The sequence below is a fragment of the Myotis lucifugus genome, unplaced genomic scaffold, assembly GCF_000147115.1.
Source record: "Myotis lucifugus unplaced genomic scaffold, Myoluc2.0 scaffold_254, whole genome shotgun sequence".
NCBI classification, from domain to species: domain Eukaryota; kingdom Metazoa; phylum Chordata; class Mammalia; order Chiroptera; family Vespertilionidae; genus Myotis; species Myotis lucifugus.
The window spans coordinates 1,244,832-1,257,889 of NW_005871302.1; the positions used below are offsets into that span (position 1 = coordinate 1,244,832).

A 13,058-nucleotide genomic window follows, 5' to 3' on the forward strand; every position below is an offset into this window, starting at 1 on the left:
AATAGGTTCAGTCCCCCCAGTCTGCTGACTCCATTCTACTGTGAACTTGCATGTTCCCTCTTGTTCAAAGGAGACTACTTTTCAAGCCCTAGCCGGTTTGGCTCAATGGATAGAGCAACAGCCTGCGAACTGAAGGGTCCAAGGTTCGATTCCAGTCAAGGGCACATGCCTGGGTTGCAGGCTCCATCCGCAGTAGGGGGTATGCAGGAGGCAACCGATCAATGATTCTCATTCTATCTCTCTCCTCCCTTCCTCTCTGAAATCAAGAAAAAAAAATTTTATAAAAGAAAAAATCCTCACTCAAGGATATTCCCCCCCCCCCCCCCATTAATTTTTAGAAAGGGGTGGGGGAGAGGAGAAGACACATAGCTTGGTTGCCTCCCCCACATGCCTCCAACTGAGCAGGGAATGAACCTGCAACCGAGGTAGTGCCCTTGACTGGGAATCTGAACCCGAGACCCTTTGGTCCATGGGCCACACTCTGACCACTGAGCCAAACCGGCCAGGGCAGAGACTACTTCTTAGTGTGTGGCAGGGGTCATCCTAGTCCTGAAAAAGCAGGGCCACCCAGCTGTTTGTAAGACCTGCTTCTTACCTTTGCAGCACAGTAAGTTGGCAGTGAATAGTGAATCCCGAAGGAACAGGCTTAAACAAGCGGCACCCTAAACAAAGACTGCTGAAATAAAACGTGTGTGGGTTATGGATAAATCACAGGGGGAAAGTAGATCTGGACCTCGTTTTAACAGAGTTGGAGAAAACTTGATTGCAAAACACTGAAATGTAACTAACTGTATACACAACGAACAACATCAGAAATGCAGTCGGGCTGCAGAGCCCAGGCTTCCGGGATTTGATTTCTGGTCGTGGGATAGAGGGTAGAGCATGGCTAACCGTCAGGAGGCTGCTTTTGAATGAAACGGACAGCAAAGAGCTGGATGATGGAAAGAATTCTTGACTGGGTTGTCCAGATAGTTTCAAGACCCCTCAGGACAAGTCTGATGATTAGATAAGTGGCATTTTGGTGGCTAAAGGCATAGAAGAGACCTGTCAGAATGGGTGGGAATTTTGCTCATAGTTCAGGGGAGAATTGTGGAGAAAATCTCTCTTAGAGAGGAGGCAGGGCACATGGAGCATCTCTCTTCATTTTCTGTTTTCCTCTCTACTATGCTTGTTCCGTGGATTCTAGAAAATCCTCTGAACGTTTCCTTAGGAAAAGAGTATTAAGGAAAACTTCAATTTTTATTCATCTTGAGTTAGTTTCCGTCAGAAAAAAAAAAAAGTAGTCCTTTATCCAGATGTTTTGACCGCTTGAAATGTGAAATTTGGTTGGGTAATTTAGTGTAGTTGATTGGGAATAGATAGAATCTTTAAGAAGAGAAATCAGAAAATTCAGAAATTTTAAAAAATTGTTATGTGTTAAGGTTGTTCGTGGGGTCTGCTGAGTTTGTTGGCAACAGGAGCAGGGAAGACTCCTTGAGAATTCTTGAGGAATCACTCAGAATTCTGGAGGCTCGGGGAGGAAGCTGTATGAGGTCCGAGTCTCATAAACTTACCCTAGGTCCCCCGCGCAGTCCTCAGCAGGGGTGCGCAGGAAGGGTCTCCCAGGAGAGTTAAGTGTTTAAAAACAAGAGCTTTGGAGCCAGGCAATGATTGGGAAACTGGGAAAGTTACTTAACCTCCTTTAGTCTCAATTTCTGTACTGTAAACTGGCACTCTTACACATCAGCTATTGTTATTTGTTTTAGATACGGACCTCTCTGCCTGCTTTTGGACTGTGTGTAGCAGCTTGGGGCAAATACCTAGGGCTGCTTACGTATAACGTATGTGGATTTGGCATGTATTTTGTATGGGACAAGGAGGGATAGACATAGTGAAGGGGATTTGTGTGTAGGTTGTTTTGATAACTAACTGTATGCCATGTCTCTTACCCATTCTCTCAAACGAAAGGCTGGGAGAGATGGGGTGAGCATGGTGGGAGTGTTACTGATTGTTCCTTAGGGAAATGGGCTGTATATTCTATTTATCGTTGATGCCTTGATCCCAGGCCAGGTTCCTAGCTGAAATGTCACAGTTTGGGGCTACTGTCTAAGGTGCATGTATGGTAGTGACACTGGTGAGAGGCGAACCACCCTAATTCTGCCGGCAAGGTAGGTGTTGTAAGAATTCAGGATGAAGAGGGTCTGAGGGAAGAAGAAATGAGAGCAGTTTCCCCACTTGGTGGGAGATAGGCATGTTTGCCTTAATGTTCTGCTCTTGGTCAACTAACAAAATAGGCATTCAGGAGTTGGGGATCCCTGGATGCCCAGGAAGTGAGTGCATGCATTGTTCTCTATTCCCTTGTGGGGTGCTGGGGGTAAAGCCACAGTAGCCTCACATTCTTCCCCTGGCCCCCTGGACTAGAAACAGTCCCCAAAGATGTGCTCAGAAGTCACCTTCGTGTCCACTTCCTCTCTGCAGCCCTCGCTGCTCAAAGGGTGCACACACACATGCACATTCCTACAACCCCTGCCGACTTCTCAGTCCAGGGAAGGAGGATTGGACCTTCTGTTAGTGGGGTGGGGAGGGGAGGGGCTCTAATCGGATGTGGTTTTTGGCCATTGAACAGGCTTGTGACTTTAATCAGTTACTATAAAGGGTTTTACAATTAGTTCATGCAGAATGACTGGATTGGCATTTGGGATTGCTTGGGGCCCGTCAACTTGCCATTAGGTACCCCGAGGAGGAGAAAATGAGGGGAGACAGGAACTAAAGTGGGGGCTGCTGGGCGGAGTAGACTTGTTGAGGGTGTCTATTCAGAGTTACAAATATTTATTCTACTTCCTCCTCCAGGTCTGTAAGTTGCTTGGGCGGAGAGGTCCAACTGTAATAGAGAGCAGTTGCTTTGGCGGGATTTGGAGACAGAGCCCTAAATTAGAGGGCAAAGATGATGCTTCACAGACATACGTGGCTCTTGGTGGCTGCATCTGGTTAGCGTGTTCCGAGCAGGGACTAGACATAATAGGACACTGGCTGTGGAGGCAGAGGGTTCAGAATATTCCCTTTACTCCTGTTGAAGTGTCCACTCCAGCAACTTTTTATTTCATTTCAAAGAAGGGAACATCTTGCCGAGGAAGTCATTTTATCTAGGGTTTTCCTCCCTATGTTTATTACTGTTTAGTTCAAAGCTGCTGCTGCTGCTGGCTTTTTATAGAATAGAATAGAATAGAATAGAATAGAATAGAATAGAGTAGAATGATACCTGCCCAGAAGAGGCTGGGGGTGGGCAGAAAATGGAATTAAATGATCTTCACAAACCCCATGTGTTTTTCACTTTCCTACTCTTGCTCCTCACTGACCATCTTGAATGAGTAGTTTCCTTTGCCCTCTTCAAAACATCCCATCATCAGCAACTTTAGCCTGTGTGTGTGTGTGTGTGTGTGGGGGGGGGTGTGTGTCTTTGCTAGTCAGTCATTAGCCATTGGGATATAAAAAAATAATATATTTACAACTAAATTCCATGTCAGAAATATTTAGTAAGATGGTAAGGACTTCTGTGATAGCTTGCATATTGCTGCGAAGATGGCTACCTTTAGTTGTGTACCCTTTCGTGCATGTGTGCATGCATTCATCCACTTATTTTTATATTCAGGATCTACTGTTGCATGACATGCCCTCTGCCAGATACTACAAATACGACGAGGAACAAGGGAAAGACCTTGGTCTTTGGGTGGAGATAAAAAGAAATATAATTTATCAAATAATTCTTCTCCATAGGCTTTCACATTTTTCACTTTATTCTTGGTATTTGAAAAATAACTTTTAATGTGATAAAAAGTATATATAAAGTTTACTGTCCTAATCATTTTAAATGATTAGGATACAGTTCAGTGGCATTAAAAACATTCACATTGTTGTGCAACCATCACCTCCTTTCATCTCCAGAACTCTTCCTCTTGCAAGACTGCAACTCTGTACCCATTAAAGGATACCTCCCCACCTGCCTCTCCCCCAGCTACATCTAAACTATTGCCAGTTTTGCTTTTTCCTGCATAGTGATCACCTCTTCATCCTCCATGAAATGGGAGTCTTTGCCTAACCCCTCTTCTGTATTAAATATTAATTACTTTCTGGGTTTTTATTTAGCATGATTGCGCCTTTTTCAGGGTGGAGAAGGGACTCGGGTTGAGAGGGGAAGCTGCACGAAAGAGGTAAAAGATAAAATCCCTGCCTTCCAGTAAGCACTTTCACTTTAGATCCAGGAAAAGCTGTGGGACAGCAGAGGCCAAGAGACTATAGTAAAATGAGAGAGGCACACAACCTCAGGAACTCAAATGGAGGCAAGGGGAGCTTTGAGCTAAGCCGTGTTTTGGAGGATAGGCAGGAAAAATGGAGGCTTGGATTAAGGAGAGAGCGTTGTCGAGAGGGCTGGCATGCCCGTGGGGAGAGGGGCTCAGGTCAGTGGGCAGATGTTTCTGTTTCTTTCCTTTCTCAGGCATTTTCTTGGCTCCTGAGCACTGTGCCAGGTGATGTGGGTCAAAAGATGAGTTCTTCTACAAGCATAGGGAGCGTCCATTGAGTGTCTACTCAGAGCTAGTCACTGTTCAGTGAATCCTCATAAGGTATTAATCTTCATTCTATAGGAGGAGGAATAACTGAAGCTCTGCGTGGTTAAAGCAATACCTTGAGTAAGTAGTAGTGTTGGGTTTAAACCCATGCCTTTCTACCTGCAAGGCTGAGCTCTCTCTTACAAGGTGGGAACAGCTCTAATGCTCGGAGAAGTTGATTCTTATCTTGAGCTTTTTTTTTCATCCGGGAGCATAAGGTTAGCAAATAAAAACACACCCAACATTGATCTCTCCATGCTCCGAACCTTCTTACTCCCCAGATGTTTCATACCTGCTTTGCATGGTAGTAGTTCTCTCCCACGGTTGGGGTTTTCAGGCAATCTTGAGTGATTGAAGAAATCTAGATAATGGAAATCACTCATGGAGAAGGGCTTGAGCGGGGTTAGAATTCAGGTATCAGTCTCAGCCCTTCTCTCCTCACATGTGCAGACTGTGGGATCTAGGATCAGCACCTTTTCCTGGATCTCCTTTCCTCATCTCAATCCTCCAGAAACCCCATAAAATAAGCTGGCTAAGTATTTTGAGTTGTATGAGCCTCCATCCTTTAGCACTTCTGTTAGGAACCTGGGCTGATCCCCCCCCCCCCCTTGCTTTTGTTTGGGTTCCACCTTGGAGAAAATAGGAGGTGGGGGGTAGGGAGGTCAGGGAGGGACATCCCTTTGTTACATTCCTACAGAATCAATTCATAGTTCATACATGTTTTTATTTAATAGTTCATGCATGTTTTTGAGGAGCAAGAACCCATTTACCTTTTTTCTTGACGAGCAGGAGCAGGCTTCCCGGTACAGTGACACTGTTGACCGGTGTCACCTTGGGCTGGTCACGTAACCCTTCTGAGCCTGTTATTTTAACTGCAGAGAGGAAATAAGAATATTCTTGATCTTCTGTGGTTGTTTAGAGCAGCGATTTTCAACCTTTTAAAAAAATTTATCTCACGGCACACAAACTACTAAAATTCTGCGGCACACCAAAAACTGTATTTTTTGCCCATCTGACAAAAAAGTAGGTATAATTTTTATTCATTCACACGGGATGGCTATTGTTTCGTTGGCTGTTGTCATTTCTATTTTATTTGGCAGTCTAAGGGAAGAGAGGTCAGTGCCCCTGACTAGTCAGGTACTGCATATTTTAAACATTCTTGGGGCGCACCAGTTGGAAAGTCGCTGGGTTAGAGCCTCAGATCCACCTCTTGTCGTGGTTCTAGGTTCATAGGAAAATGTGGTGTGAAGAAGCACTTTGTAAGCCCTATAAAGCACTTGGCAAAGGTGAGGTATTAATCAGATTATCACTAACTGATGACACCCCAAAAGGGCGGACAAAAGAAGGTGATTCTCACCCTCAGACAGATGCCCGACTCTTCGCGGGGGTGACCGAGCTGCAGAGGCCCCCAGAACGCTGGGGAGGAGGGCCTTTCATCTGCAGGCCCCGCAGTTCTTGCCCCCAGCCCAGCCCAGCCCAGCCCACCGCACTCCCAGGCCCGGGTCCTGCCTGCTCAGTGGGAGGCCTCCTCCCGCAGCCCCGCCGAGGTCTCTAAGGAATGCCGCCTCCCGGGCCATTTTCTCCCCTCCCGGCTCCCGGGCCCCACTTCCAGCCCCTACCCCCAACCGGCTCCCACTTAAATGCTTGCAGGCCTGTGTGCAGCGGGGAGCCCCCTCCCCCACAGGACCACCTCAGTCACAGCCTGACCACAGGGAGGTCGGGTCTGGATTTACTAAAGGAGCCCGGAGGGGGGAGGCTACCCCTTGCGGCTCCAGAGTTCACCGATGAGGTCGGGTTTCGGCTGGTGGCTCTGGAGAGAGAGACAAAGGGCAAAGTCCTGGTCCCCACCCCCACCCGGCAGCCCCCAGCGCCCGTCCCCTCCCCCTCCGCCCCGGTGCGGGGAGCCGAGGGCCCCCTGGGCCGGGCGGGACCGGCTCGGGGAGAGTCGGGGTGCCCACGGGATGCTGGTGGCAGAACATTCTAGACTGGTGGGGGGGGCCCCCGGGGGCATCCTCTGCCCCCCTCCCTGAGCGGGGCCCACCCAGCGGCTGGCTGGGGTGGGAGGGTGCGCGCGCTCGCCTTTCCCGGGGTAGGTGAGCGGGGCTGGGGGAAGGGGCCGCCCACGTGGGGCACAGGCCGACGCCAGCCCGGCCGCTCAGCTGCTCAGACCTTCTCAATTGCCCGTTCATGAGGGCTCCCCTCCTCCCCCCCAGCTGCCGCCGCCCTCCCCCACCCTCAGCTGCTGCCGCCCTTCCCAGCACCTCTCTTTCTCGGTTGCCCTGCCTGCGCCCACTTTCCCTCTGCGCTTTCCGTCCCCTTGTCTGTTAGGGACCTGCCTGCCCCCTGCTCCGGGGCAAGGATGGCTGAGACCAAGTTGGAAGGCACCGTTAGCGGTCCCGGAGGGATCCTTGGACCGGACCGGACGGGACCGGGAGAGAGAAAGGCCTCTGCAGAGAGGGCGCGATTCTGTTGCCCAAGCCAGGACCGGCCCGGGATGGGGAGCCAGCCCGGTCAGGGGAGAGCTGTTCTGATGACGGACTACCTCGCTAGGGAGAAGCAAACACCAGCTTCCTGAAGCTTCTGGCCACCAACAGGGCTCTGGCGGCCGAAGTGGAGGTGATGAATCTTGAGGTTGTTCACCTCGTGTTGGAGGGAAGCGGCCAGAGCTCCTTTCCATGAATAGAATACATGATTGTTTCTACGGGAATCCCGGGGTGCAGTCTCATCCTTTCCCGGGGAACCTTAGATTCCAAGAATAACTAAACCCCAGTCTTTTTCTCAGTGCAGAACTGTGAGCTGCAGAGACCGATTCCTCTTGCTTCTGAGAGCTTCACCTCAGAATTCTTGTCTTGAGCTGGGCTCTCCAAGCTGGCCGTGCCCCCCTAGGAGACACTCGACCTTTCTCCATTTTGCAGGCATGTCCTGCGCTGCTTTCCACCGAGTGCCAGCTCCATCCTTAGCTAGGTCTCTGGGCCTCAAGAGTTGCCAGACTTTTGGGTTCTTAAGCTTTCAGGAGGGTTGCTGACATCACCAAGCAGGGGGAGAGCTAAGCCAACATGTCCTGGGAGGCCGGGGCAGGAATTGGTCTTTCTGGCCCCCTTTCACCTTTCCCTCAGTCAGAGCCGATTCACATTCACCCCCCTCACCCCCAGGGAAGACCCCAGAAGCTTCCCACTGCCAGCTTGAGGAGGATGGTGAGCAGTGGCCGCCGCTGGTAACCCAACGGTTAATCCCTTCCCCACACCATCGCTTGCCTCAGCCAGGAAGGCTGCACCGCTCACATTTGCTCATCTCTTTGGTCCCCACACGTCAGGTTTATTCTGATGGTCTCTTCTCCACGCCTCCCCGCGCCCCACATTCTCTTTCCTCCCGCTTCGCACTGTAGAGCTCACACGGCCGGCTTCCGCTCAGGTGGAAGAGTAAGATTCCAGGCAGAGAGAGAACCGTGGAGGGAGGAGGGAGTGACATTTGGCCCAGGCAGACTTGGAATTTGTCTGGAAAGAGCTCCACTGACTCAGAGCTTCTGTTTTGGCTTCCTCTGGCGCTGCCCAGATGGGCAAGAAAAAAACACACGGGTGCTCTTGTCAAACCATGTATTTCCGAGATGAGAGAATCGAGCAAAGTACTCATTCTGGAGGTCTGCTCGCTCGCTCACACCAGGTAGCACCTTCTCACTCCGCGTCACACGGTTGTTCCCTTGCCGGTGCCAAACCGAGATGAAATTTTGCGAGATCGAATGTTTACCCTTTTACCCTGCTAACAAATCTGACAGTCATCCAGCCGTATTATAGTGTAGTTAGATCTTGTGCAAGTTAAATCCTGTGCCCAAATTAGAGCCGCATGCAGTAAAAGCCAGTTGGCACGCACTTAGCCGTACAGAATATGGGCACCTTTCCTGCTGCTGACATCGGGGCTGTACAGACTCTGCTGTGTTAACACTTCGTGGCAGAGAGAAAGCAGCGAGGTTTGGTGAGATGAGCATAAACCACTCATGGGCGGGGGGCGGGGGGGGGGGGAGAGCTGAGTTCTAGTCCTTCCTCAGAGATGCCTCGTTCTTCCCTTTTCTTAGTCTCAGTTTCTCCCCCTGTAAAATCAGAGTGACCGTGTAGGACCCTCTCAGGCTTGGGGCTTACAGCTCTCCTGCCTCATTGTATGAATCTTATTTCCTTCAACTGAACCTGGTGTGGGGTGTGTGTATCCTTGGTCATGTAGAAGCCCAGGGATAATATCCTCTGTCCCGACCCCAGGTGGGCCAGGAACATATTCAATATGGAACAAGGTGCCCTGGCCAGGTAGCTCAGCTGGTTAGAGCGTCATCCCGATACGCCAAGGTTGCAGGTTCAATCCCTGGTCAGGACACATACAAGAATCAACCATCGGCCTTAGCCGGTTTGGCTCAGTGGATAGAGCAGCGGCCTGTGAACTGAAAGGTCCCAGGTTCGATTCCAGTCAAGGGCACATGCCCGGGTCTTGCAGGAGGCAGCCAATCCATGATTCTCTCTCATCATGGATGTTTCTATCTGTCTTTCCCTCTTCCTTCCTCTCTGAAATCAATAAGAATATATTAATATATTAAAAAAAAAGAATCAACCAATGAATGCATAAATAAGTGGAACAACAAATGGATGTTTCTCCCTCCCTCTATTAAATAAATAAATAAATAAATGAATGAATAAATAGATAAATAATAAGGTACAAGAGCCTTCCAAATGGGAGGGAATAGGGTTCAGTCCAAGTCTTCTGTGGACTTGGTTTTCCCCTGCTGGTCCCCAACATTAGTGCCAGAGTTGGCGCACATGGGGAACGGTACATGTGTGCTGCATACATTACAGAGAACATGTTGACGGGACCACAGGTGCATTCAGTAGTGTCCCTGCCTTCAAGTCCCTTCCTATACCCTGGCCTTCTTCTTGGTGCTGGCACTGCTCAGCCTGGTTCCACACTTTCCAGTAACTGGTCAGTGTTTTCCTTCCCAGCCCCAACCCTGCTCAGCAACCCACCTGCCCGCCCGCCTTACTGCCGGCCTGCCTGTCTGGCTGCCCTGCCTCTGGATCAGCCTGGCACGGAGCCCTGGGCATGAGGCCAGCTCCTCCTCCCCTCCCCAGCCCCGCCTCCTTTCTCAGCTATTGCCATGCCTGGAGCGTGCCAGGTCCGCCCCCTTCAGAAGCTTTGGACAATTATTTTTTTTCTCCACCTCTCCACACTGTAGGGAGGAGGCAGGGTGGGGAGGAAGGACTAGGTCAATGGTGATCTTATGGAAAAGGCACAGGTGGGCACCTTAGGACATCTTTTTTATGTGTGACTTCCATACATACTTTGGGAAAAGCAACTGGGAAGGGAGCCAGCTTTGGGAGAGCGCTTCTACTCCCGTGTCAGCCGCCTGGGACTCGTGTTGAGGAGTCAGATCACCCACTTCTGAAGGGATCCGATGGACAGCCCACCTCCACGCCTCAGTTACCTTTGTCCGTTCCCTTCTCCCATGCCAAACCAAAGTGGGGTCCCCTGCTGGACTGTAAGCTCCATGAGAACAGGAGGCACGCCTGTCATCGACACTCTAGGCTCTGCACTGTAGCGTAGTGCCCAGCCCCATCCAAGAGAGATACAGCCCTAGCTGGTTTGGCTCAGTGGGTAGAGCTTCGGCCTGCACACTGAAGGGTCCCCGGTTCGATTCCGGTCAAGGGCACGTGCCCGGATTGCGGGCTCCCGACCCTGGTTGGGGGCTTGGGGGAGGCAACCAACCGATATGTCTCTTCCTCTCCCTTCCATTCTCTCTAAAAAAAAAAAAAAAAAGTCAATGGAAAAAATATCCTTGGGTGAGGATTAAAAAAGCAAAACAAAACAAAAATGCAATGAGGGACCCGCGTAAGTGTACATTTTCTAATAGCTACATTAAAAAAGAAAAGGGAAATTCATGAAAAGATTAATTCAGAGATTAATTTAAAAATTAAATGAAAAGATTTGTTCAACATGGAATCATTACGAACAATGAGAGATGATTTTACTTGGGGGTGGGCACTAACTCCTAGGAATTCCAGTGTGTCTGTTTTCACATTGAAAGCCTGTCTCGATTCATAGCCTAAGTTTTCAGTGGAAACATTTGTTCGGTATTTAGATTTCATAAACTTTAAAGATGAAAAAGCTAAATTATATAAACAGTTAAAATTCAACGGAATTAAAATTCAGTTCAGCTGCAGTAGCCACATCTCAAGTGCTCGATAGGCACATGTGACTAGTGGCTACTGCAGTGTGGACAGCACAGGCCCGTGCCTAGTAGGTGCCAAGAAAACCTGTGGAATGAATGACTCCAGCAGCGGCCTCCAGAAGCCTTGAGAAAAGTCCTGGTATGGAGCTTTTTGACCGATGATTGGAATTAAATGAGCCTGGTGTGTTTCTGCAGGTTTGAAACATCTCCGTTGCTCCCTCATTTCCAGTATCTAAGCAATAACCCCCAACCCCAGTCAAGCTTGGCTTTCTTCCCGACAGACCTGCAGGTTTGAGTGAAGACGTGGACATCAGTGGGGATGAAGTTAAGTGTGTAGATCTGTGGAAGGGTGTCTCTATTATGAAGGATTCCAAAGTCTTCATTAACCCCTGACAGTTTGAAATTATGGGCAAAAATGTTTGCATTTTTCTGGCAGAGAGTAATCATGTTTTCTAATGGGAACCAAGCCTCGAAAGAAAGGTTAGAGTTATTATTTTTTTTAAAAAAATATTTTTATTTATTTCAGAGAGGAAGGGAGAGGGAGAGAGAGAGATAGAAACATTAATGATGGGAGAGAATCACTGATCAGCTACCTCTCCTACTGGGGATGTGCCCGCAACCCAGGTACATGCCCTTGACCGGAATCGAACCTGGGACCCTTCAGTCCCAGGTGGATGCTCTAGCCACTGAGCAAAACCAGCTAGGGCAGAAAGGTGAGAATTATTAACATAGACCATTAGGGCACAGAAAATCCCTTTATGAATGTAGGTGAACAGGGATCAGAGGTACCCAAGATCCTGTAAAGTTGACTAATCCTTATCCTTTTTTCTAGATGTAAGAAACAGGTCCAGAGAATTGAAGGCTTGACTTGCCCAAGGCCCCACAGCCTGCTAGGCAGAGAGAGTCAGGCCTGGGGGAGGGGTGGAGGTGAAGGATCTAATCTGGAGATCTCTGTTTAATCCCAGCTCTCTGTGGAGATAAAAGTCCAGGTTTGACTCAAAATAGGAGCCTCTGGGGATTGGAGCCTCAAGCTAAACAAGATTTCCAAAACCCTACTGCCTCCTTCCTCCCTTCTGCTGGCTGGCCCCACCCTGGTTTAAAGGAACTCCCTCTAGGGAGGGGTGAGGCCATCTTCAGGATCGAAGATGGCTCCTTCCTGTCTGGGATTGGGGGTGGAAAGAGGTAGGAGCAGGTTTGCAAAAAGAACAGTCCCTGAGGCAGTCTTCAGCCCTCCCTACCTCCCAGGGACGGAGTCACTGTTCCTTTGTGCATTGTGAGAAGGTCCCGTATGTCTGCTCCTCCATACTCTGCCTGCCCCCAGCAGGCGTCTAACCAGGGCCTGGATTCTTGCTAATAAAACACCAATAGGAAAGCCTCATACGCATCCATTTGGAACCTTTATCCCTGCCCAGCGTGACTCTGTGGTTAGAGCATAGATCCGAGCTCCGAAGGGCAAGGGTTCTGTCCCTAGTCCAGGTGAGTTCGGGAGGCAGCCAATAGATGTTTTTCTCATCGATTTTCTCTCTCCCTCACCTCTCTCTCTCTCTTCCACTCTCTCTAAAAATGGAAAAAATATTCTTGGGTAAGGATTAACAAAATTTTGGAACCTTTAATAACTTCAAAATCAAGTGAGCTAGAATAATTAAAAGAACAACAACCCTTGTACTACAAAAAAAGGCATAAAAATGTGGAGAGGATAATGTAATAAATCCCAGTACCCATCCCCTAGTTTTAAAAATTATCCATTTGTATCTAAACTGTTTTCTTTTGTTCTGTTCCCCTGATTACTTTGGAGCAAATCCTAGTTATGCCATTTCATCTGCAATTATTTCCATATTTCTAAAAATGTAAGAACTTTAAAAGTCATTAATTTTTTTAAACCATTTTTTTTTTAAAGTTGATTTTTAGAGAGAGGAAGGAAGAGAAAGAGAAGCATCGATGTGAGAGAAAAACATCTATTGGCACACCGTCTCCCCCCCATTTGGAGGGAACCAAAAACCTGGTTTGTGGCTTGACCAGGAATGGAGCCTGCCACCTTCTGGTATAGGGGATGACACCCCAACCAACCGAGCCACACCAGCCAGGGCATCACTGATTTTAGAGAGAAGGAGATGGGAGTGAGAGAAAGAAAGATTTGTTGTTTCACTTATTAATGCACTGATTGGTTGAGGATCAAACTCGAAACCTTGGCGTATCAGGACGACACTCGAACCAACTGAGCTACCTGGCCAGGGCCATCACTGAGATTTTTTAAAAATTAACAATATTATCAA

General features: G+C 48.8%; 1 protein-coding gene across 1 annotated transcript in view; it reads left to right on the forward strand.

The window, feature by feature from the left end:
• IGF2BP1 (insulin like growth factor 2 mRNA binding protein 1) overlaps positions 1–13,058 on the forward strand; it is a 36,900-nt gene that overhangs the window by 6,297 nt on the left and 17,545 nt on the right. The window contains 1 exon segment of the mRNA XM_006110114.3: positions 5,809–5,869. Coding sequence (XP_006110176.1) covers positions 5,809–5,869 — 61 coding nt within the window.